The sequence below is a fragment of the Acromyrmex echinatior genome, chromosome 1, assembly GCF_024713525.1.
Source record: "Acromyrmex echinatior isolate Ae372 chromosome 1, ASM2471352v2, whole genome shotgun sequence".
NCBI lineage: Eukaryota > Metazoa > Arthropoda > Insecta > Hymenoptera > Formicidae > Acromyrmex > Acromyrmex echinatior.
The window spans coordinates 15,641,121-15,665,407 of NC_141852.1; the positions used below are offsets into that span (position 1 = coordinate 15,641,121).

The 24,287-nt window shown below is 29.0% G+C and overlaps 3 protein-coding genes, 2 long non-coding RNA genes and 1 other non-coding gene across 7 annotated transcripts in view; 3 read left to right on the forward strand and 3 right to left on the reverse strand.

Annotated features, from left to right (window-relative positions):
• Positions 1-13,760, reverse strand: part of Ndf (Nucleosome-destabilizing factor) — a 50,729-nt gene extending 36,969 nt beyond the window's left edge. The window contains exons 1-7 of the mRNA XM_011070477.2: positions 13,604-13,760; positions 13,469-13,505; positions 11,726-11,814; positions 11,511-11,637; positions 10,974-11,078; positions 10,680-10,871; positions 6,770-6,943 (exon numbers count right to left, since the gene is read on the reverse strand). Of these exons, the coding sequence (XP_011068779.2) occupies positions 6,770-6,943; positions 10,680-10,871; positions 10,974-11,078; positions 11,511-11,637; positions 11,726-11,814; positions 13,469-13,505; positions 13,604-13,701 (822 nt within the window). The 5' untranslated portion in view covers positions 13,702-13,760. The remainder of the gene's footprint in view (positions 1-6,769; positions 6,944-10,679; positions 10,872-10,973; positions 11,079-11,510; positions 11,638-11,725; positions 11,815-13,468; positions 13,506-13,603) is intronic.
• Positions 1,455-5,689, reverse strand: LOC147910998 (uncharacterized). The gene is made up of 2 exons (XR_015544080.1): positions 2,133-5,689; positions 1,455-1,954 (listed from the first exon to the last, which is right to left on the reverse strand). It is a non-coding gene; the product is annotated as an uncharacterized LOC147910998 (long non-coding RNA).
• Positions 13,761-15,289: 1,529 nt separating the features above from the next.
• On the forward strand, positions 15,290-18,752 carry Ndfip (Nedd4 family interacting protein). Its single transcript, XM_011070474.2, has 6 exons — positions 15,290-15,534; positions 16,518-16,661; positions 17,012-17,152; positions 17,242-17,365; positions 17,497-17,682; positions 17,804-18,752. The coding sequence occupies exons 1-6, from the start codon at positions 15,508-15,510 to the stop codon at positions 17,905-17,907; spliced, it is 726 nt and encodes a 241-aa protein (XP_011068776.1). The 5' UTR covers positions 15,290-15,507; the 3' UTR covers positions 17,908-18,752.
• A 770-nt stretch (positions 18,753-19,522) lies between these two features.
• Positions 19,523-19,594, forward strand: TRNAQ-CUG (transfer RNA glutamine (anticodon CUG)). Its single transcript has one exon. It is a non-coding gene; the product is annotated as a tRNA-Gln (tRNA).
• A 662-nt stretch (positions 19,595-20,256) lies between these two features.
• On the reverse strand, positions 20,257-20,858 carry LOC147911000 (uncharacterized). The gene is made up of 2 exons (XR_015546626.1): positions 20,744-20,858; positions 20,257-20,625 (listed from the first exon to the last, which is right to left on the reverse strand). It is a non-coding gene; the product is annotated as an uncharacterized LOC147911000 (long non-coding RNA).
• Cyp40 (Cyclophilin 40) lies at positions 20,493-23,991 on the forward strand. 2 transcript variants are annotated; one of them, XM_087410983.1, is made up of 7 exons: positions 20,493-20,634; positions 20,705-20,842; positions 22,087-22,385; positions 22,456-22,590; positions 22,738-22,992; positions 23,061-23,210; positions 23,446-23,991. In XM_087410983.1, the coding sequence occupies exons 1-7, from the start codon at positions 20,544-20,546 to the stop codon at positions 23,461-23,463; spliced, it is 1,086 nt and encodes a 361-aa protein (XP_087267109.1). In that variant the 5' UTR covers positions 20,493-20,543; the 3' UTR covers positions 23,464-23,991. The 2 variants fall into 2 exon arrangements, with proteins under 2 accessions (XP_087267109.1, XP_011068796.2); XM_011070494.2 differs by lacking the exon at positions 23,446-23,991 and having other exon boundaries at positions 23,061-23,291.
• Positions 23,992-24,287: the final 296 nt, after the last annotated feature.

Genomic DNA, 24,287 nt, shown 5'->3' on the forward strand with positions numbered 1-24,287 from the left:
GCATACCGATTATCTAAATGGTTACTGTCGATCGCAGAAACAGTTGAGTCATCTATGACAACGATACCAATGAAACGAAACGGAAAGGAAAATGACTGCGGCCAGAAGAGTATTGACGTTATTTTTGGATCGTGTCAGCAGCAAGAGAGAGATAAAATTTTATCACGCTTCTTCCGTTAGACGGAGGGGAAGCCGCGCACGGGATACGCAAGACGAAGCAGAACCATGGTAGAAACCATGTATTATAGTTAGTCTCGGCATCGTGGTGATCGTAAGAAGAATCCTATTCTATACCGAGAGAAACCCGGTCGAGCTAAATCCGAGTGGAATCGATAGATTGCTTGAATTTGATGAAGCTGGAATCAATGTTTTCTCAGTGAAAAGTTGAACTGTAAATACAGAGTATCCAAATATTTTTCAATATAATTACTGACGTAATCCATCGCGAAGCAAACAAATGCATTATTTTCTACATCATTAACGTTTTGCATATTGATGGGCTCTATAAAAAATGAATAGGAAACTTTTTAATAAATAAATACATTATACACGCGTAGAAAAATATTCGTTATTGTCAGAATCCGAACGTGCATCATGTAATTTTATATAGTATAATATATTATTTTTTAAATAAAGATAGATGATTTTCAACATCAATAATCGTTTGATGATATTTAAAATTTATAATGTATTAGGTGTTGGAATTAATTCGTAGCGTTTTTTAATGAAAGAATGTTATTTATTTCACATGAGCATTAAAAAATACATTAATGAAAGTACTTCCCATCACTTGTAAAACGCTACGAATTAATTCCAACACCTAATAATATAAATCAATTAAAAATTAATTACCATGATGTTTCTCACAGTGGTTTTTGCGCGTAGCGGTATTAATATATAAAATTATGCGAACAGCTTCTGGCTTCTGACTGAAACATGTAAAAATACCTACAGTAAGAATGCAAAGAGCATAGTTAAATCATAAAAGCACACCAGATGTTACTAAAGAATGTCGAATTTCAGCATACTGAATAAGAAAAATATTACAGTGAAATATATAAGACAATTATGCTTACATCCAAATGCAAAACATAACATCTATTTTAACAGAAAATGAATTTATTTTTCAGAAATATCTTTATTTAAAAAATTGAATATATATATATATATATATATATATATATATATATATATATACACACATATATGGACGTGATATCTTTTATATACAAAGCAATTTATATATATAAAAAATTGTTAAATAGGAATTGTGAATTTTTTTTCAATAATGTTCATCCTAAAATGATTAATTTAATTTCACATTGGAAATCTAGTCATTACACTTAAGTATTTAATATTTGTAATCGTTAAAATATTTATTCTGAAAAATTTCACAATTCAAAGAGTTATTCAAGCTTTTACTAAGAAAACATCTCCGCTTTTATTAAAGAATATTTTTCAATTGTTGATCCCCTTTTTAGATACACCGGGTATTTGGCCGTAGACCAACTAATCAGAATAGTAGCACTATACAAATAGTGTAATCGATCAACCTAATTGAACGTACTTGGTCTCATAAATCTCACAGATATTTGCGTGCGCTAATTCAAATAAAGGTTTTTTTGCTCTAATTTACGTAATTGATTGATGATAACTGTAAACAAGATTACACATTTTGTGGTCGTAATCGAATATAATATTTGATTCGCAATTTTATTAAGAACTTGGACAGACTGATATTTAATAGCACCGTATTTCTCATTTGCAATAAACTTTATTTTAAAATGAAATCAGATTTAAAAAAACGGTACACTTGCGTATACCAATTTTGGTGTATCGCACAAATAGTAGTAAAATAAATCAGCGACGAACTCTAAGATCCCTATTTTGTAATTCTTAACAATGTGTCAATATTGTTGCCCAGCTCTTTTATTATTTAAAACCTTCGCAACGACTATATATATATATATATATATATATATATATATATATATATATATATATTAGGTGTTGGAATTAATTCGTAGCGTTTTACAAGAGATGGGAAGTACTTTCATTAATGTATTTTTTAATGCTCATGTGAAATAAATAACATTCTTTCATTTAAAAACGCTACGAATTAATTCCAACACCTAATATATATACATACAGATACCGACAATGACAATGTTAATAGTTACACAATAGAGACCAAAAATATAGGAAATACAATTTAGAATTTACTGAAAGTGGCACAATACAATTTACAATTTATTAAAAGTGGCACAATTATGTAAGTAATGAAGTCTAGTCTCTGATAACGCTGTCCCATATAATTCTATCGATATCTATTGAGGCTTTTGGTAAAGCTGTGAGATAATTTACAATTATCTTTTTTTGTCATTCTTTCCAATGTCGTGACTTGATACTTAATCTTATTATTTTTAATGTTTCCGAATTGTTTAATTATATAGTTTGATGGAAAAAACGAAAAACTTTGAATATAAAATGTTAGAAGAAGAAGAGTTGAACTGTACGCATTGATATTTAATCTATATTTATTATTATAATATAATTTCTTTTTCGATGCTTTCCAAACCTATTGATCCACTGTGAATACTTTGGAGATAAATTCAATGTAAAAAAAACATCAAAAAATATCCACATTTCAATGAGAACACCCATTGTAATTTCAATTTAAAAAAAAAGCAATATCATAATATCAACATCTGCGGTTTGATTTTTATTAACTCTTCTTTTGTTATGAAATAATTCGATAATTGAATTTAATGCAATTATCGAAAAAACCATTATCGCGTGCAAATATAATTAACATCAAAAATATTTGGAATTAATATTCAATTAATAACCGACAGTTTGATAAAAATATTGAAAAGATTAATTATTATAATCTTTCTCTGACTAATCTTTTAACTAACATGCTCGACTGTGGATTGGTCAATACTATTTTACAGTCCCTTCGTATTACATCATTGTTCTATTTAAGATTACTATAAGAAGTGTACGAGGAAATACTTTAAGTTTGAATAAAAATTCGTGGCACTACAAATTTCAAAATTTAAGCAGCTGTAACTTCGTTAAAAATAAACGAAATTTAAAAAAAGAATTTTAAAGTAACTTAAATTTCACTTTTAAAATCTCTACTTTTTTCGAAAAGACACCATGTCTTTTGAATTTCTATAAATTTAATAATTTTTATATATAAAAAACTAAAAATTAAAATGGGCAATTTTCATCTCACTTTGTAAGTCTGTGCCTAATTTCTATCGTGAGAGGTTCAAGTTTTCATAACAAAATCTTTTTTTTTAAATATTCCTAAGATTTTTTGTTACTGAATTATCGCGAATTAAATAAAAGGAATATTTGGACTGCTTGTGACTCCGTTAAAAATTGTCATACTGCAATTTTAAAAACAGACATTCCTAAAGCTGAAACTTTACTTTATCAAATGGTGCAATGGTGCAATTGTCAAATTTTTTTTTTAAACATATAGACATAGGGTAGGGCAGAGCTATTTCGTTAATTTCAACTTTAAAATAAAACGAAATTTATGGTAATAAACAATATCTCTTTGCAGTGACGTACTTATAATTACATTATACAATCATGATTGCTCCTTGAAGGCACAAATACCTTTAAATAATCAATTCTGTTCAGAAACATAAGCATCGTGAAAAATGGATGAAAAAACCCCACCTTACCCTAATACAAATAAAGTATAGCGCTACAAATTTTTGTTCAAATTTAATAAAATCCGACAGATTTGTTTACACGACATACTTTTAATGTTAATTAAACGGGTATCTATTTACATACTTAGAATGTTCTTGGGAGCGACAAAATGAGAGAAACTCTACTACGCTTAAAGAATAATTTAAAGTTTAACTAGCTATTTCTTGTTAGCACATCAAATCTTAAGCGATAAAATCTTTTCTCTGTTTCCTTCGTATGTCGAATATTCATACTTATGCTTCCAGAATGTATATTTTTTATACATCATTTTTAAACCGCGAAGCCTTAATATGATGGGTAACGCATTGTGTGCAGCGTTAAATTAAAATTGATCTAAAAAGACGCTGTCAGTGATGAGGACGTGATCGAGACATGTAAAATTGAAGTAATTTGATCAAAATAATCGTGCGTAGTTGCTTTTTAGAAATGACCTCGCGCTCCAAAATATATCGACAGTAGCATAATTATTATCAAACACGAGTAAGTATTTAATAATAAACAATGCTTAATAGTTCTCGGAAAGAATTACGAAAGTACGCTATTTTAATACAATTATAATAATCTTTTCATTGATCAAATATTTTGTCAATTAAATATTCAATATAAAGTGTACAAATTTTTGCATTATTTCCTCTTAATTTTGCAAATTAAACAATAAAAATAAAAAATGTATTAGTGTATTAAAAATTAATTATGTCACTACAAATCGAATATTTTATCATAGATAAAATTAGAGAAAATAGGTAATAGAATTTATTCTATCTATTCAATTCACGAATGGCATTGTCTCTTGCCAAAATTAAATACTGTAAAAAAATAATTTTGTAGTAGAAGTTATTGTATATTATATATTGTAGTGCGTATTATATAGGAACATTTACTTTTAATGACATAACAGTGAAAGAAGCTTTAATTTCTTATTATGCAAGAGATGTCCTGAGTATCTCTGAAACTATCATCATTCGTTTCGAACATCCTATGATAACTTCAATATTTTATCTAATGAATCTTTTAAACAATGTGATTTGTAAACCTTTGAAGGATATAAATTATTGATATATAATGAAATTTGCAATATGATCTAATATGTTTATATATACAATAATAAATTGCATAAATTGCGCACGGCAGAAAAGAGTCTTCGAAACGATTATGAAAGTAATGATCAATCCAAATACATAATTATATTCATTTATATTAAATTTTAATTATCTCCAAAAATATTGGAAATAAATTATGTATAAGCAAAAACTTACAGTGAATATTCACGAAGTGATGTTTGTCAGTCTTGAATTTGTTAAAAATATCAACGTTATCGGATATATACTTGTATATTGTACAAATAGCTGTTATGTTATAGTTCAATATTCGAAAATATTTCGGGTATTAAAGAAAAAAAATTTGACATACCTACTATTTTTAGGCCGAACAGTGTTTTCATATTATCGGACCTACCACTAAGAGAAAAATATTTGATATTTATGACTATAATTGCATAGTAAATTAATTATGGGATTTCATTTTTATAATTATTGTTATAATTACTCCAGTTATAGTAATATAATAATTATATTTATAGTTCTATAAAAAAACATAATTTTCCTAGTTAATTTTTCTATGTGTATTTTTTAATATAGAATTATAAATATAATTATTATTGTTAACACTATAACAATAATAACAATAAAGATAGAATTTCTAACCATTATTTTACCAATTATATTGGGTCATTTAAAAAGTATTTTCATTCAAAAATTGAACAAAAAACCGCAGATACTTTTTAAATGACCTAATAGTTACAAATACCAAACACTTTTCTTTCAGTGTGATTGTGGCGATCGTTAAAAAGACCAAATGATTTTTACGATCATTCTGTTCAAGTATCTATACGATGTAATTTGCCAATGGATACCTTCCAAAATTTTAAACCTAAAAGTATCTTGTCAAAATTCCCGTCAACAGTTTCCTATTTTTTATTCGGAGATATTTTAATAGTATAAAAAAAAATTATCGATGAAAAACTGCGAAAGCATAAACTATCCATTTCCTACGTCGTAACTTGCAGAACAAAGAGAGAATGGCACCAATCTATATCTGCTGTTCGAGCACTATTCATGTTGGAAAATTAGGAGAGACCGAACGGTTAAATCGCTTTAATATTTAGATAGAGCTTTAGTATTTAGATAAAGCGATGTAAAAGACCTAAAAGCCATTTGTAACGAAGCGATTTGTTCGTTTTTGCGAAAATAATTCCGAGTTATTTCTCTCGACCGAGATAGTGACGTTGGCGAATCAACTTGTATCATAGTTCTCAAAGTTAATAAATCTCATTGTTTATTGCGGTGCTTTTTGATTTTCTTAACAAACTCTTTTTCTTCAACAAAATCTTTTTCGCACATAACAAATTGCATGTAATGATTGATCAAAATATCACATTCAAAAACAAAATTGACGAGACAAACATAATTATAAGAAAAAATATAATCAATAAAAGATCATATGTATATATAATCTTTCAATATATTTAATCTTTAATTGTTTATGCTTTATTATATATGTAATTATGTTTATATAATATATACATATATACAGGGTTGGCCATATTCGACGGAAAGATGTTTTTTTTCAATCATGGGAAACGTCGTTACTCGATCTAACATCTCTGTCAAAAGTTACAGTGTTGCCAGATCTTTCCGTCGAATATGGCCAACCCTGTACATATATGTATAAAAATAATGTAATATATTTGAACATATATAATATATATAAGTAATCTTTATATATTATATATATATATATATATATATATATATATATATATATATACATACGTCAAAAATATTAAATCATTCATTAAATTATTGTTGCACTTATTGTTTTCAAATTATAGTCTATATTTAAAGTAGTATGTGTGTAATTAAATATACAAATTTTCATTATTTAATTAATAACAAACACTACTGTAAGTATGGTCATCGGCAGACATTTGTCGCACACGATCTTACAGAAAAAAAGAAAAAAAAATGTCGGTACATACCTTTTCCTGCGTTCGATTCCACACGATCACACTATGACCACTGTTGATCAAATTTTTCACGATTCCGCTACCCATGATGCCGAGCCCGAGAAAACCAAATTTCAAAGTCGAAGGAAGGATATTCTTCTCTCTGAGAGTTTGCGACATGGTTTCGACGTCTAAAGGTGGCGTAACCTGCGAAACAAGGAAAAGGAATATTACGGGAAGGAAATAAACACGTACTACTTTTAATATTTTCTTAAAAAGTCAAACAACTTTAAGAATTCTATGTTATTTTTTAAATGTCTTTTTCCAATAACACAAATGTACTTTTTACAATAAATGATTAATCCAAATCTTCAAATTCCCTATTATAGATAATAATTTAAACTGTTGTAAATAAAAAAATCGTAAGTTATTAATGATAAAAAAAAAGAATTAATTTGTGACTTCATGATAACGTTCTAATAAAAAAAAATAAAAATAATCAGAGTTGAATAGTGACTAGTTAAAACGTTAAAAGTTAAAAAAAAAAGTTAAAAAGTTAATAACTTTTAATTCAACTTAGTTAATTTTAAATGCATTAATTTTTAACTTAATTTAGTTACTTTTAAACTTTAATTTATCAATTTTTTTTTATTAAAAATTTTTTTATCTCTCTTAATGCTAATATTTTTTTTCTATAAAGTCTTAAACATTAGAGAATTAATTTAGAAAAAGTTCAATGATGAGAGATCTATAATAAGAGAGAGAGATTACATCATACGGCCAGTTTTTATTGATTCGCTAGGTTTTGTCAATTCCCGCTTATATTTGAATCACATTAATTTTAGGTATCATAAACGTTATATTTTAGCAACATAAATATGAACCTTAGATGAAAAGCCTTATTGTAAAACAGTATTGCACATCCATCCATTTTCTATTAGGTGTTGGAATTAATTCGTAGCGTTTTACAAGTGATGGGAAGTACTTTCATTAATGTATTTTTTAATGCTCATGTGAAATAAATAACATTCTTTCATTAAAAACGCTACGAATTAATTCCAACACCTAATATATTTTTACGTATATTTTTTGTAACAAATATTTAGTCGATATAGTCGTAAACATGCATGAGCACTCATTTTAGAAGTTAAAAAAAATTAGATAATGGTTAAAGAAAGAGAAATAATGCAAACATATATCCTTCTCGCAAAATTTTGACAAAAACGCCTTATGTGACTCTTATTATATATAAGTAACTTACATGTGAATATAAAATTAAATTTATCTAATAATCTATATTTATAAGTGTTATTTAAAGTAATCTCATTTTAAGAAAAATTAGGACATTCTAATCTCAAAAATAATTGTTTTCTTTAACTTTTTTTTAAACTTAAGTTAATTCAATCTTAACTTTTATTAAGTTAATTCTTTATTCTTTCAACTTTTAACTTAATTTTATTAATTTTATAAGCCATTAACTTTAACTTAATTTAGTTAAAAAAAACATTAACTTACCCAACCCTGGAAATAACAAAATGCAATTGTACTTAAAACCCATTTTAATAGACTTTAATAGACTACTACTTATTAGACTTTTTAATACTAAAATATTATAGCTTTAAAAATAAAAAATTATGAGAAAAAATTTCCAAAAATTTCTACGAAAGAATATACGTTCTAAAAAAATTCGTAATTGGAAAAAAATACTTTATATAGAATATTATACATAAAAAAATGACTCAAAATAAAATAACTATTAAATAACTAATGTGTCTAAAAAAACCATTCGTTCAAACAAATTCTGAGAAAGTTTACGTAATTTCTATTTTATAAATTGTATTGAGAGAAGCATATATGATAGGAATAAACATAGCTACTCCTAATTTATTCTTGTAAAAAGAGGAATAACTTCACGAATTTTATATAATTCTTCAAATGTATTTTTTCAATAACAAATATTCCTTCCGTAAGGAATTTATTTAATTTAAAATCTAATTAATCTAATAATTTAATTAATCTAAAGATATTATTTCAGCAAAAAATTGAAAACGCGGATTTACTGAATTCCGTATGGGCATTTCTCCCAATACCTCGATGATCGAAATATAAGAACATCCGCACGAAATTCACGAAATCCAAGTGTTCAAATCCTGGCTAAAGTAATATTTTTCGCAATAAATTATTTACAGATTTTTAAAGCGATCTATTTAAACTGAAAATTGTATAAATTCATAAGAAATATTATTAAGCCAAAGAATCGCCTTGATCGAATATTTTTCATTCATGTGTATGTTTAAAATTAATCTAATTTAATAATCTACATCTTCAAATTCTCAATAGTACATAATTGAAACTATTATAAATAAGGAAATCGCAATTTATTAAAGATAAAAAATTAGATTTAACTGCGTAACTTTTAATAAAGTTCTAGTTAAACAAATTAGAAATAAAATGTAATTAACTGCATTTCATTATTTCTTAAAATTCATTTTAACAGAATTTTTATTAAATCTTTTAATGCTAAAATATTTGCAAAAAATAAAAAATTATGAAAAAACATTTCTCAAAAATTTCGATAAAAAAGTACACATTCTGAAAAAATTCATTAATCGAGAAAAATATCTTTACTTTTATATAGAATTCTTTATGTAGAATTTTAGAGAAATATTCTGATAAAAGATGTCTTAAATAAAACTGTCTCAAATAAAATACGAATTATTAGCTGTAAATGTCTAAATAGAACCTTTTCTTTAGACAAATTCTAGAATATACTTCGTTTTTATTTTACGGCATATTTAGACAAAAGCACATTCTGAAAAAATTCATTACTTAATGCATAATAAAAATATTATTTAATAAATAATACATTAATAACACCGTAAAAATTTTTCAAAATTAAAAATAACTTAAAAAAGAATAAAAAATTATTAAAAATAATTAGATAGATCTTTGAATAATTAGGATTCACAGATTGCGCCTAATGCGCTTATTGGTAAATCCTATTCAGACATACAATTAAATATAATTCCGATATCTTATTCTCTATTTATATCTTTATCTCTATTTATTTAATGGAAAAATAAATCTTAATTCTTTGGATTATAATTTTTTATTTCATATTGAAGTTAAAATTATAAAAACAATAGGTGGCAATCAGATTATGAAAAAAAAAAACAGGTAGGTTCCATGTGTCTAACTACAGTACTGGGGTGTAGCGTGTATGCGTCGCGTGTGTGTATGTATAAGTGAAACATCTCACGCGTGCATACTCAATTCTTGATCTTGTGTAACATAATGTTCAAATATCTTTTAATGCTAAATGCGTGATGTGAGTGTAATTTCAAATGTTTATAAACAAATTTTTATTTTTTACATGTATCGAAATATTGTACATTTAATAAAATTGAAAATTATGAATGAAGAAAACATAACTATAATATGAAAATAAATGAATTTAATATTATTATTAACCAATTACTTCCTTCACTCACAATCTGTAATGTTTCAATCTCTTATAAAATCGCGACAAACATGGGATAAGAATCGGGATTTGAATCATGAATCGCCACCTATGATTCAATCGCTCAAAAACAGAGATATGTGACACTCCACGATTTTAATATTAAGGTGGAAACTCATTTGGGGAACACATATTTCAATATTCAGATCACTTAATAGTATCATTAGATTCTATTTATTCTCTGTCGGTCAGACTTTAATCAATAATAATCATAGGGTAGGATAAATAAATCTCTTATATGTGCCCGTTTCTACCAATAAAGATTAATGTTAATTTTGATTCAACTATATTTCATGTTTTTTTTTTGTAATTCTTAGAACTAGAAAAAATAAAGAGTTAATTGAATCGAGATTAAAATTAATCTACAATAACAGAAACGGGCAGGCTAATAATAAAAATAATGTCATAATATTGATTACTTACGGGTCTGGCGATATTTGCCGGTCTATTGAGAAGCGAGCCAGTTTTTCTAGCCGAGGAAGAATGGTTCAGGGTAGGACTGATACTACCAAGTCTATTACCATTACTGTTACTGGATTCTCGACGCTGCTTTTTAGCCGGTCGACGTTCTGTACCGCTGTCGCTGAGACGCTTGGTGGTTTTAGCAGCAGTCTCCTGTAGCAGCAGTTACTCAGTTTATATATATAATATAAAATATAATAAAAAAATACTTTTCACAGTTGTTGATGAGAAATGGAAGATGGGTTCGCTGCTGACCTTTCGCGGCTTCGGTGTTTTGACGACGGGTGTTTTCTTCTCAGATATAGTCTCTTCTTTTAGTCTGTCGAATAAGGAATCTGGATCCAAACCATCCTCAAATACCTGGTGCATCAATGTAAGTGATTGTTATATTCAATGTAATCAATTTCTATTTTAATATTCCAGCAACATATAAATTTTATTTTTTATCCAACTTTCAACATTAAACTTATATGTATATATATATATATATATATATATATACACGCACACACACATATATATATACACACATACACACACACACACACACACACAATATATGTATAGAAAATACATCTATATATATATATATATATATATATATATATACACACACACACACACACATGCATAAAATGCTATCAATCACCAATACAATGTTCAACTAAATTAATAATATATTATAGTTAAGTTATTAATTTAATAAATTAATCAAGTTAATATAAAATTATTTATATAACAAATTATAATGCACCTATGAATAATTATCAAATACACGAAAATCTCGCTCACCTCTCCTTTGGCGATAAAATCTTCTATAGCTTCTACTGCATCTTTGAATGCTCCAGATTTGCTAGATTTCACTAAAGTATCCTTATATTCTTGATAGGGTTTAATGTGGGATTCTTCTATCCATGCGCTACAAGAAAGAAACATAATTGAGAATCATAAATCATAGTAACATTCTATGAGTAAAATGAGATAAACAATTTAAAAATAGAACTTACTAATTGTTTGTCCCAAAGAAGAAGATACATTGTACTGGTCCCTTTTTAGCATTCGCGGGTTTCTTCAAGTCCTTTGAAGGAACTGATACCTTTACATGCATTATAACATCAATATATAAGTACTGAGAGAATTATAATTAATATTATATAATACTAATAATAATCGTAATATTTATTTTATCACAATACTAATAATAATCGTAACATTTATTTTATCATATACATCTTGAATTCAATTTCAATTTACAATCCATTTTAAAAACAATATCATTGAAAATAATATCAAAATTTTACAAAAAATAAAAATAATATATTTATTAAAAAATTAACATTAAAACAAAATATATTTTACATTCTACACAATTATCGCGTGTACAAATCATTAGGTATAAACTTTTAATAATTTTAGTGCATTTTAAAATTAAGAAAGACAAACCTATCACAAATAAATTTCCACCATTTTGCCATCTACAAACGCTATATTTTATAATTACATGTCATCTTTCTCTTTATATTAAGATTAAACTTTCCTAGAGTCATATCCAGATTGTTCCCAGATAGAATATGGATGTCATAATAATATAGGATGTCTCTCTCATTATAATCTTATTTGTCACTTACAAGTAAATTTATTGGTACTATATAAGTAAACTTTAAGTGATAAATGTAATAAGGTCCTATGGTACCGTACTATTATAACTGTTCTATCTGAGCGTTGATTGTGTATTTTGAAATAAAATGAAAATTACAAAAGTGAGCAAAATTACTAGAATATCTATAATGACTAATGCCTAATGAATTTGCCCACTTTTGTAATTTTGATTTCATTTTAAAGTACACAATCGACCCCCTGGATTGATAATTCACCCTAATATTCGTACGGCCCTACCATGCACGGCGGTTACCGCGTAAAAACAACCTCCAAAGAACTGCGGGAGTTATTCGTTGAACCTTCCTAATCCTAAAATATTCTTTCTCCTATCTTCTCTCACATACTCTCGCATGACAGAATAAGTCTGAGAAGATATTCATAATCCGATCTTATGTTCAAGCCATCTCAAGTCATAATCAGTTTTATAATTTGATTCAAACAATAACGCGCAACATCTATATATAAATAATATAACGTCTCAAGTTCGTAGGATATTTTTGATTGTAATATCGGAATATGATTACCGGCCTCACTAAAAACGTAGAAAATGCATCGTTGACAACCTCGAGATCCTGGCGTAATCACAGACCGTTCGCCCGACACGCCGCTGACGTCACACGCGTTTCCGCCAATCAGAAAGGGGGAGATGGATTACGCGGGACAAATTCTGAAGTCTTGGCGACAGCAGAACGTCCAACGGTACTGGTCGACCCACGAGAAATTTCGAAACCTACAGCGGGAATAGTGGGAGAGGAGACCCCATCCTGCTGGGAGTTCGACGAACGTGGAAAGTAGATCCACGGGAGGTTGCAAGAGATTTAGGTTATAAGCCCCCGCGGCTTGCGCGCCAATTTGAATTCGAAGGTCGGGTGTGGCGGGAGACAGCGCTGCTCTGTACGACGCGATATGCCGCGGCCAGTGGCGTCGACAGCTGGTGCATTCCGTCGCGGCGACGAACGTCGACGGGGCAGAACGACGCGAAAACCGCCAAATACGAGCGCGCGCGCGCAGAAGCAATGTTAACAGGAAGAGAAGCGCGAACTCGCGTCACGAAGCTTAGTAAGAATCGAGGGGAGGGGGACTCCACTTACCCGGCCGGGCCACGGCGAGAATCCCTTCATCTTCGCCCTGAAAGTCAGAAAAAAAAGATGTACCACATGAAATTAGATTGTACGAACGAACACGGAGTATACGATTGCGTTATCGCGCGCACTTGAAATACGCACCATACTAGATCACCCAGTTTGAATACTTCCGACATCGCGAGGACGATGAACAATGCTCGACAAGTTACTCCGAACGTCAGCGAGCGACTGACTTGCATGTGAAGCGTCGTTTCTGCACGACGACATGACCGCAAGCCGCGCCATCTATGCGTCCTCCTTTCGATCTTCCCCTCCTCTCCCCCCTCACCATGCCACTTTACTTTTCGCTAGTCGACCGAGATGCAAATAGATAATATTTCTGTATATAACGTGAAGAAATAAAAACGATGTTCTTTATAAAAATATTATGTCACAAAACTTCATGAAAAAAAACGACGAGAGGTTATTAAGATTGTTTTCCGGCGTGCCGCGCTACTTCCGGCGGCTAGAGTCCCGTCCTAAAGGACGTTCTACAATGTATTGCGAACATCTGTCGCCAGTCGCAATGCTTCTCAACAGCCAATCAGAAACATCAATAATTGCTATTGGCGCTTCTGAGAGTTTGTTCGCGTTGCATGCTCCAACATGCTCCAGTCATAGTTCCTATTCACTCTAATGAGCGCATTGGAGTGAATAGGAGCTATAATAGGAGTATATTGGAGCATGTTGGGCATGCGACGCGAACAAATTTTGAATGCTTTTCATTTAGTAACTCCGGATTTACAATAGGTAATTTTTAAACCTTAAGTCGTAAGAAATTGACCAATTACAGTTGAATGCGAGGAGAATAATTGATTATGATCCATCTTGTTCCTTATGCTTCCTTATGGCTTAAGGTTTAAAAATCTATTGTAGATTCGGACTAATGTATAATTAAAAAGCACAGGCAATAATATGACATACTTAACAGATTTCAAGAAATTTATTATTCCCTATCCCTATTATTTGTATTTTTCAATTATCTCTCATGGGCCTTCTACAATAAACCATTAGTCATAAATCAGAAGTCAGAAGCTAAAAATTGACCAATCACAATCGTCAGTTTTTAATTTCTGACTTCTGATTTATGACTAATGATTTACCTATGGCTTATTGTAGAAGGCCTATAACAAGCTGTCGTTCAATTGTAACAGTGGAATACTCGATTGTAATTGGTTGGTTCTTACATTCTGATCCGGATTAAACCCTCGGTGGAAATTAAACCCCTGTTAAGCCGTTCTACATTAGTTGCAAGCCGATCGCAAGTTTGTTGCGACAGCCAATCTGAAGCTTGCATTTTAAAATCAACACTTCATATTGGCTATCGCTACAAACTTGCGATCGGCTTCCAACTAATGTAGAACCAGCTTTATAAAAGTGTGTGCGACAGTCCTAAAGGAATATAAAAATATACTTATATTGAAAATGATCGCATTTAGTCAGTAAAATAGCAACTTTAAGAAACCAATCACAATTGAATGTGAGGAGAAAACTCGACTATGATTGGTCAATTCCTTAAGGCTTATTATACCTGTTTATCTTTTTTTTTTGTGTAATAAGTGTCAACTCGCAACTAACGACTGTGACTAACCAATCGTCGCTTGGCATTCCATGCCATCCTATCCGAATTTCTAGATATTAAAAATATGATGTTTGTAACCGCTGTAAATTTGATGATAATGACTGATGATAATGAAATGAATATTTGCAAACATAGAAAAAAAGGAGAAAGAAGAGATGAATAAATTCAGTGCGATTGGAACCTGAGGAACCTACGGTCCCGTAGATCGAGAAAATGATAGACGTCACTCCAGGACGATCGCCAGCCGTCACGTCGATTACGACTTATTAGCAATACCAGCTGTCAAGGCATCGATTGCGAGCGCTTTTTACCATTTGTCTCGGGCTCGAGCAGGTCTCGCGTCCTGTAAACGCATACCCGTCCTCTCAGGAAAAGTTCTCGCGATTTATAGTCTCGTAATTACGTCGTGCAAATCTGATCAGAAATGGACAGTAACGCCCGTCATAATACGGTATGTCTATCCTATGACGAGACTGCTGTGGTTTCGCCTTCATCAAGAGCACCTCTCGGACATGCTTTTCTATTCGCACAAAATACTTTTTATTGTTACGTTGACAAGTCTGTGATCGTCAACGTGTTTTCTTGCGCGATCGTAGTCTGCTTTGTCTCGTCTCTTGCATTGTTTTCATCATTCTTGTGCGCAAAAATATCATATCAGTGATCTAATTTTCACCGAAGCCTTAATTCACGTCTAATGCAGCGTAGAACCAAAATTTAAGTCAATAAAAATGCATCTGACTATGCTCACTTCACTGTCGCTTCGATTCATAAGATCTTTACTTCTAACGGAAACATACTGCACCAAAGTGAAACCGATTGACGATTTCGATGGAAACTAAACTACTGTTATCTATGATCCAGAAAAACATGTAATAATAGTTGCTTTTCATTTACACTAAAACTTGGATAATTCTTATTTATGAAATCATAACTCAGTTGAATGGATGTTCCTTTTCATTCTGACAAGTTTAGATTCAACTTAATTTTTATCTACAATTTATATGAGTTTGAGACTACGTGTTTTACTGAATCTTATTAAATCACATTAAAAAGAGATTATAATCTTGTGTTATTATGCAATAACTTTATTACTAAGGTAAGCAAATGATATCACTATCTCAATACAACATAGTCATAACTATACTTATTATTTGAATAAAAATTGAAAGCAATCAATATGTACATTTTGATTACAAAAATATTTATTAGTTATTCTTGCCGAAGGCACAACGTTCAAAGGATATGCTTTACTTTTTTTTTTATGATAGTGATGTGTAGAAAGTGATGTGAGTGTTATTCTATATCTGTTACTCACTTGAATGTCATGAAAGATATAATGATGTTTGTAACAACTTGAGTCACTAAATGGAAAGCATTCAATACTTTGTGAAGTATATGGATTTACTGACATTTGTTTTATGCATTGTTTCACAGTCACCTCAAGCAGATACTGGTGGCGAAACATCAAATCAAAACGAAATTCCTACGGTTACTGTAGCAATGCCATTTATGCAAGTTGACATGCTTGGACATTCTGGAGCGTCCACTGCTGCACATTCTATAACGACAAACCGAATGGTAATATATTGTAATATAACATAATAAACTTGTTCATTGTAACTGTATTGAACAGTATATTAGTTATTTTAAAAATGGAATAGATAGAAAGTTTTAATATAGTTTTAGAACAGACAACATACAAAGGACGAGCCCATTATTACATAATATTACATAAATTATATTATTACATCAATTTTATATAATTTATGTAATGTTTTATGTAATTTATATTAATTTAACAATATACAATTTAACAAATGTAATATTTGACATAAATGCATATAAAAATTACGTAATATTACATAATACATAAAATATGTTCAATTTTATATGATTTGAATAACTATTAACCGAGTAAAATTATTTAGGCTGATGGGGAAGAAATTCCACCTCCGAAACTAGATTTCTCTGCACCACCACCTTATGAAGTAGCTACAAAATTACCCAGTTATGAAGAGGTTCAGCGTGAAAAGACTCTACAGGGAGAGCCACAACCTCAAGTACACATGGTATACAACTGTATTTAAGAAAATTTTAATATACGTGTCTATATTTCGAAATATTCTGTTTCTAAGGAGCTCTAAATTTCTTTTTACAGCCAGGAAATATTAGACCACCACAACAGCCTTTAACAATATTGGCAATAGATACTGAAGCTGCGGAAGGAGATCCAGAAAGTGGGCTACTTGGCACAGATTTTATGTTCTTCACAGCGTTTCTTGGTGAGATATCTTTATATTTTAAATTAAAGTTTAAATCAATAAGAATTTAGTAAGAAAATATATCTTCATATTCTACAAAATCTATAATAATATTTTCCATAATGACAATTTGTACTAATTTATCTTTACAGTCGCATTTTTATTCAACTGGATCGGATTTTTATTACTGATGTGTTTCTGTCACACTATTGCTTCTCGTTACGGTGCACTAGCTGGCTTTGGACTGTCTCTTACAAAGTGGACACTCATTGTTAAACACTCTACCGATCTTGCTTCGCGAGAGAATTCATGGCTGTGGTGGTTGATAATGGCATTTGGTTAGTATAACGTTTAAGAAAGATAATTAAACTTACAAACGAAAGATATATTATATATTTTAAACTTACAAACGAAGACAATTACTAAGAAGATAAATTTTGATGCGATTTATTTTTCCAGGTGTTCTAATTTGTGTACGTGCCATCATTCAATATTTAAACATCAAACGAGGATGGAGGTTACTCTCTGGAAGCGCACAGGAGCGTTTACTTTTTTTCTATTAAAAAAATCTGCACCTTTTTTTCTTTATCAACTTGGCTTTAGAACAAACAAGCATTTCTATGTGGGGTCATATTTGTATAATATATAATCGACTTTCTCTCTTAAGAGAGAGCATCGTGTAGATTGTAATATCTGTCAATCGTATCTATATAGAAGAAAAATGAGAATTTTAAAATGATTTGCCAAATTTACTATATGAAACGAATTAGTACAATTTAAAAAAACGACGAAAAGAATTAGCTCGTTTTTCGCATATACTCGTATATGGAGGACCTACAAACGCTTTTATGTGATGTTATTTTATGTGATGTTATATATAGACTATGGAAAAAAGAAAATGTACATTTTTATTGCTCAAAATGATACGAACAATGCTTTAAATTAATGATTTTATTCATTTTAAACGTTGTTCATTTTAATGCAGTCACATGAAGAAGATAAATGTGCAGAGCGCATGTCAAATCGTAAATTATTAAAAACTGATAAGTCAAAATGAATCGCGTTAAGAGATAAAATATACGATTCGTTATTATTTCGAAAAAATAAATTATAAATAAAAGTTTTCTAATAGAATATAATACATTTCTAATGTTAGGAAAGCTTCTAGAGATTGACTATTTACTAAATATGATAAGTATATTAATATCTGGCTTGTTTATATAGATATTATAATTTATATATATACATAAAATATATATAGCGAGAATTCTTATTGAGGAAGAATTCTGAAAATATAAATAAAAATGATAAATATTACATGTGTATTAAAATTTATTATATATGCGAGTACATGTTATTCTGTGAGAAATTTCATTGTTATACTCATTACAACGATAAAACGAAGGAATATTTAGAATTTTATATTTTCCCCCCCTCCTTATGTTACAAAAATCGTAGTTTTTTGAATTTTGAAAAATTCTTGAACATAGGATATTAGGAAAATTGTTAGAATGGATCATTTAAAAAAAAATGGTTTGATAAATATACATATTGTTACCAAAGTTATGTATAAATATATTAAATTATAATTGATATATCAATTTATTAAACAATTCTTAACTCGGTCTTTTATACATGTGTTAGAATTAGAATTTAAATTGTTCATGTTATTAGAATAACTTAAAATTAATTCATAAGTAGTATTAATATATGAATGTTTTCTGGGACATTAGATGTCTTTTGATAGTTTTATAAAACATATTAAAAAAATTTTTAAATATCTATTAGATTAGGTTTAAAAAGATGACTAAATGTGTGTCTGTTAGATTATTTTAAAAAGTTAATTATGTTTTCAAGAAAATTATATATATTTATTTCGTACATTTTAATTCTGGAAAAGGATTTTCAAATCTGTAAAAGAGAAAAAAATAATTGCCATACACACACACAAATTATTGCGTTTAGTCGGTATAATATCATCGATGAGAATATATCTCGTCGGTGATAATACAGACGCTTTTAGGATCGCCTTAAGTCTTCGCTAATTAAAACTTGGATCTGCGTTAACTGAGATTCGAATTTCCGCTAACTAAGGTTTAAATTTTTATTGACATTGAACGAGGTTGAGTCTTCACTAAATCTATTAATATAAGCTATCTAATATATTGTTTCACAAGAGGTCCCATGGTGTAATGGTTAGCACTCTGGACTCTGAATCCAGCGATCCGAGTTCAAATCTCGGTGGGACCTAATCTTTCTTTTTTGAAACTACAATAATTTTTTATTAATATTCAAATAGTAATATTTTTAAAATAAAAATAAAATAAATATTTTATGTGCATACAGTTATATATATATAATTATATATTCACTTCAAATGTAATTAAAATCACGCCTTATTATAGGGAAGTGATTTTTCTAGTTTATTTATTGAGAATAGCAAAGCAATATAAGTATCAAGAATTTATATGCAATATTTTATATTTATATTTTTCGTAATCAGAAACAAAAGTATAATGAAAATCTTGTTAATATAAATAAAAAGGAATAACATAAAATAAATTAAAACATGATTTATTGTTAAATATCATACATATGTTACAAAATGATTTCCACTTGAAGATGTTGTGTGAAAATAAACGAACTTTTCAGTTCAAATTAAAAAACTCTATTAACTGTGTTCTTAGAAAGTATTTTTATTCTGTTTTGGATTTATCCAAAATTTATCGTTATTTAAATTTATCTGATCCAGGTTCTTACTCTTGTATGTGGTATAATTTTAATTATACAAATTAAACGATCTATAATTTTCCTACAAAAATTTTTATTATACAAAAAATTTATACGTTATATTTTACGTGAGTAAAAGTGATAAGTCATTTTGCATAATTCAATCTCATGAAATTTTCGAATTTATTTTTGCTATTAAAAAATCTTTCACAAATCAGTCGAATTGCTGCGGTTAAGTTTCCATGTTAAAATATTATCATCAAAATGATTAACTTATTGTTCGACCTATATTGTTCGAGAGCAGGTGTGTATCAAGCAACTCAGGATTCCCCAGGAAGAAAGATAACACAACAATCGACAAGGACGACAAGTGCGAGTAACATTGCATTCACGCTGCGACATCGTGTACGTCAAATTTGCGGGAGAGATAAGAATCTCACCGCGGTAATCATACCAAGAAGGAAATAATATGAAACAACCTTCAGAAGAGAATAAAAGCAGTTTGTTCAATGAGGACAACCCTGTGGTTTTTCTGGATGTGGCGATCGGATCTGAAAAAGGTATGAATAACAAGGTTATGCCAAGTTATGCTCGGTGCAAACACCGACTCACGGTCTTATTGTTTTTCAGTGGGAAGAGTTGTCATAGAATTGTTCAAGAATGTCGTACCACGAACTGCGGAGAATTTTCGTGTTCTGTGTACCGGCGAAAAAGGTGCCGGATTGAAGGCTCCAAAACTACATTACAAGGGAACTATCTTTCACAAAGGTGCGCATTACCGTGTGATCATGAGTGTTCAATTCCCTACAACTTTCCTTGTCATAATTCTAAGGCCTATAAAAATATTTCTAAACCTTGCTATCTTAAATACTTGTATGTTCCTTATTTATCTTTTTGAAGCTGGATATAATTAGAATTCTTTTGCTGATGAATAGAAATAAAAATATTTTTCATTTGATGATTATCTATCGATAATACAAATCAACATAGCATGTTCTATCTTTGTTACTTATTGGATGTCAACAAAGATAGACTGATGTTTGTATCGAATTACGTCACTAATGTCCGTTTCTACTAATTTAATTTTAATCTTGGTTCAACTAACTCTTCATCTTTTTCTAGTTCTAAGAATTAGAAAAAGATGAGAAGCAAAACCAAGATTAAAGTTAATTTACATTAGTAGAAACAGACATAATAAATGGAATTAGGCCATCCAATGGAATCCAAAGATTAATTTATTATGACATTCATCTGTCATATATACATATTTATCATTTTAGCCAAAACTTTTGGAAATATAAATTATTTATTTATTTATTTATTTATTTTTAGAGTAAATAGAGTTAAAATTTGATTTATGACAATTGACTCATAGGTTGCATCGTTTGTCTTGCTTAAAATGTGGTTTTACAATGAGTTGATAATTGAAAGTCTTAATCTTAGTCGTCTAAATTGGCCAATTTCTGATTAAAACTTAGGATTAGGATTTCCGATTATTGACTCACTGTAGAATCTACGTAACATTTGATAATAGAAGGTTGATAATAGAGATTTGTTCGTGTCACATGGTCCAATATGCACCTATCGCAATTTCCCTCGAGCCCTTTTTATTTATTTTTTAATTGCATTGAAGTAAGTAAGAACTATGATAGAAGTATGCGACACGAACAAATCTAAAGATAATTCTAAGAGCTTTATGAGCGTGAATCGGACCACAGCCATACATGTACAATGTATTTGTCGAGTCACCACTTTAGTTTAGAGATCTATTCTTTATTTATACTAATTGTACTTAAAATGAAATGGATATATATATTTTTTCGAAATTTAACAAAAACGAGATAAAAAAATTTTAATGCAATCTAGTGCAATAGTTTAAAGAACAAATGTTTTGAAAATATGGATCATTTATTCTTTTTATTTCTTTTAAGAATGGAATAGAAATTTATTTTTTAAGACATACACATTTATACACACAGTCATCATACATATGTAATATTATATTACTACAGTTATTTCACAGTTCATGATCCAGGGTGGTGATATTGTTAATTTTGATGGAACCAGTGGGGAAAGTATTTACGGTTCTTACTTTAACGACGAGAACTTTAAATTGAAGCACAACTTCCCTGGACTACTTAGTATGGTGAACGAGGGAAAGCCAAACACTAACAGTTCTCAATTTATCATTACCGTTCAAGCGTCCACGCACCTAGACAACACTCATGTAATATTTGGAAGGATTATAAAAGGCATGGGTGCAGTGTTAGAGCTCTGTAAAGTACCGACTGAAAACGACATTCCAGTTGATGTAAGGCTGTCCTTTAAATTACAAAGCTGATAATTTCCTGGAATTAGCTTCATGATTGATTTGTTTTTAGAAAATAAATATAGTTGACTGTGGAGAATTGAAAAAAGGTGAAAATTGGGGATTAGAAGAGAACGATGAGTCTGAGGATGTTTATACGCCATGGCCAGAAGATTGGGATTATTCTAAACATATTAACAAGCTCACTGTAAATTATCATTCATATATATATATATATCATTTCTGAAAATTATTACTTACGTACTGATATTAATCTAAATTATATCTTAATTTGAATATATAATATTAAAGCTAAATTATATCTTAATTTGAATATATATGTTTACGTTTTTAGCACAAATTTATGGAGGATGTAATAAGGAAAATAAAAGATTCTGGAAATAGTTATTTCGCAAAGCAAAATTATGTGGATGCTAATAGAAAATATAGGAAAGCATTACGATATTACAACTGGATGAGCAAACAGAACAACATGTCGGATACATTTTATACCTCACTGGTGGATCTTAGATTAACTTTGTTACTTAATTTAGCTGCTGTACGATTAAAGCAGAAAGAATATCGTAAAGTCATAGGTCTTTGTAATGAGGTAAGTAAATATTCCGTGAGAAAATCAGAAGTAATGCATTTATGCCCTAATACACATGTTTAATTTAGATTCTGGAAACGGATAACACAAATTGTAAAGCATTATTTCGAAGAGCACAAGCTTATACTTCCTTGAACGAATATGAATTAGCATTAAAAGATTTGCATCAGGCATCGGATGTGTGTCCTGATACGATTATCTCAAAGGAAATAAAAAAAGTAAAAGAGATGGGAAAAGTTTATTTAGAATTAGAAAAAATCACGTATCAAAGAATGTTTCATTAAATATACTTTTATGATTTTTTGATATTTTATATATATATATATATATATATATATATATATATATATAATATATATGTATGTATGTATGTATGTATGTATAATATGTATGTATGTATGTATGTATGTATACATGATAAAATGATAAAATTTTGTACGTTTTTATTTTTAGATATTAAATATGCATTAATATGATATTAATTGCATCGACATCGATTGATTGTAAACAATTGAATTAATTTACTATTGAAATTCATAAGTGTTAATACAAGATCAAAAAAATTCGATCTCTTCTTATTAATACAAGAGCCACATGTATCATTTTTTCCTTTTTAAATAACTCATTGTCAATTTCAGTCAATTACTCTAATCAATGTTGAAATCAATATTCAATGTGTCATAACAATGTACAATGTGTCATAGTACTTATTAACGATAAATGTACGAAGATATTAATTATCTGTATTTATATATACTTTTTTAAATATATTTCTATCAAAAGCGCAATAAGACTAAGTAAAAAAAAAATACCTCAAATGTTTAATATTCAGGCAATAATATATGTTTAACTCTGGCTGTGTATATATTTTTTTAAAACAATTAGCTATAAATTTAAAATGCAATGTGTAAATAATGCATAATCGTAAGAGACTATACTACTTTGTGTATAATTTATATGAATTAGGAAATATTAAATAAATACAATATATTGTAATTATATTTCTATATTCTTATTTCACGAGTATATCTACTCAACCCGTTAGGAATTAAGAAATTATTTTGTCATACATGTATCGAAAAATCACAAAAATATAAATTTAAGCCAAGCACATTTTTCTACCTTATACATTTGTAAAACAAAATTTTTATAACAAATACTCTAAGAATATTAACTTCAAATATTTGAAAATTTAAGCAGATTTATATCAATACAATTTTTAATATAAAAATGAATGGAATAATTATATTTTAAAATCTGTATCGTACTTTGCATGGAAGTTTTATCGAGTAATT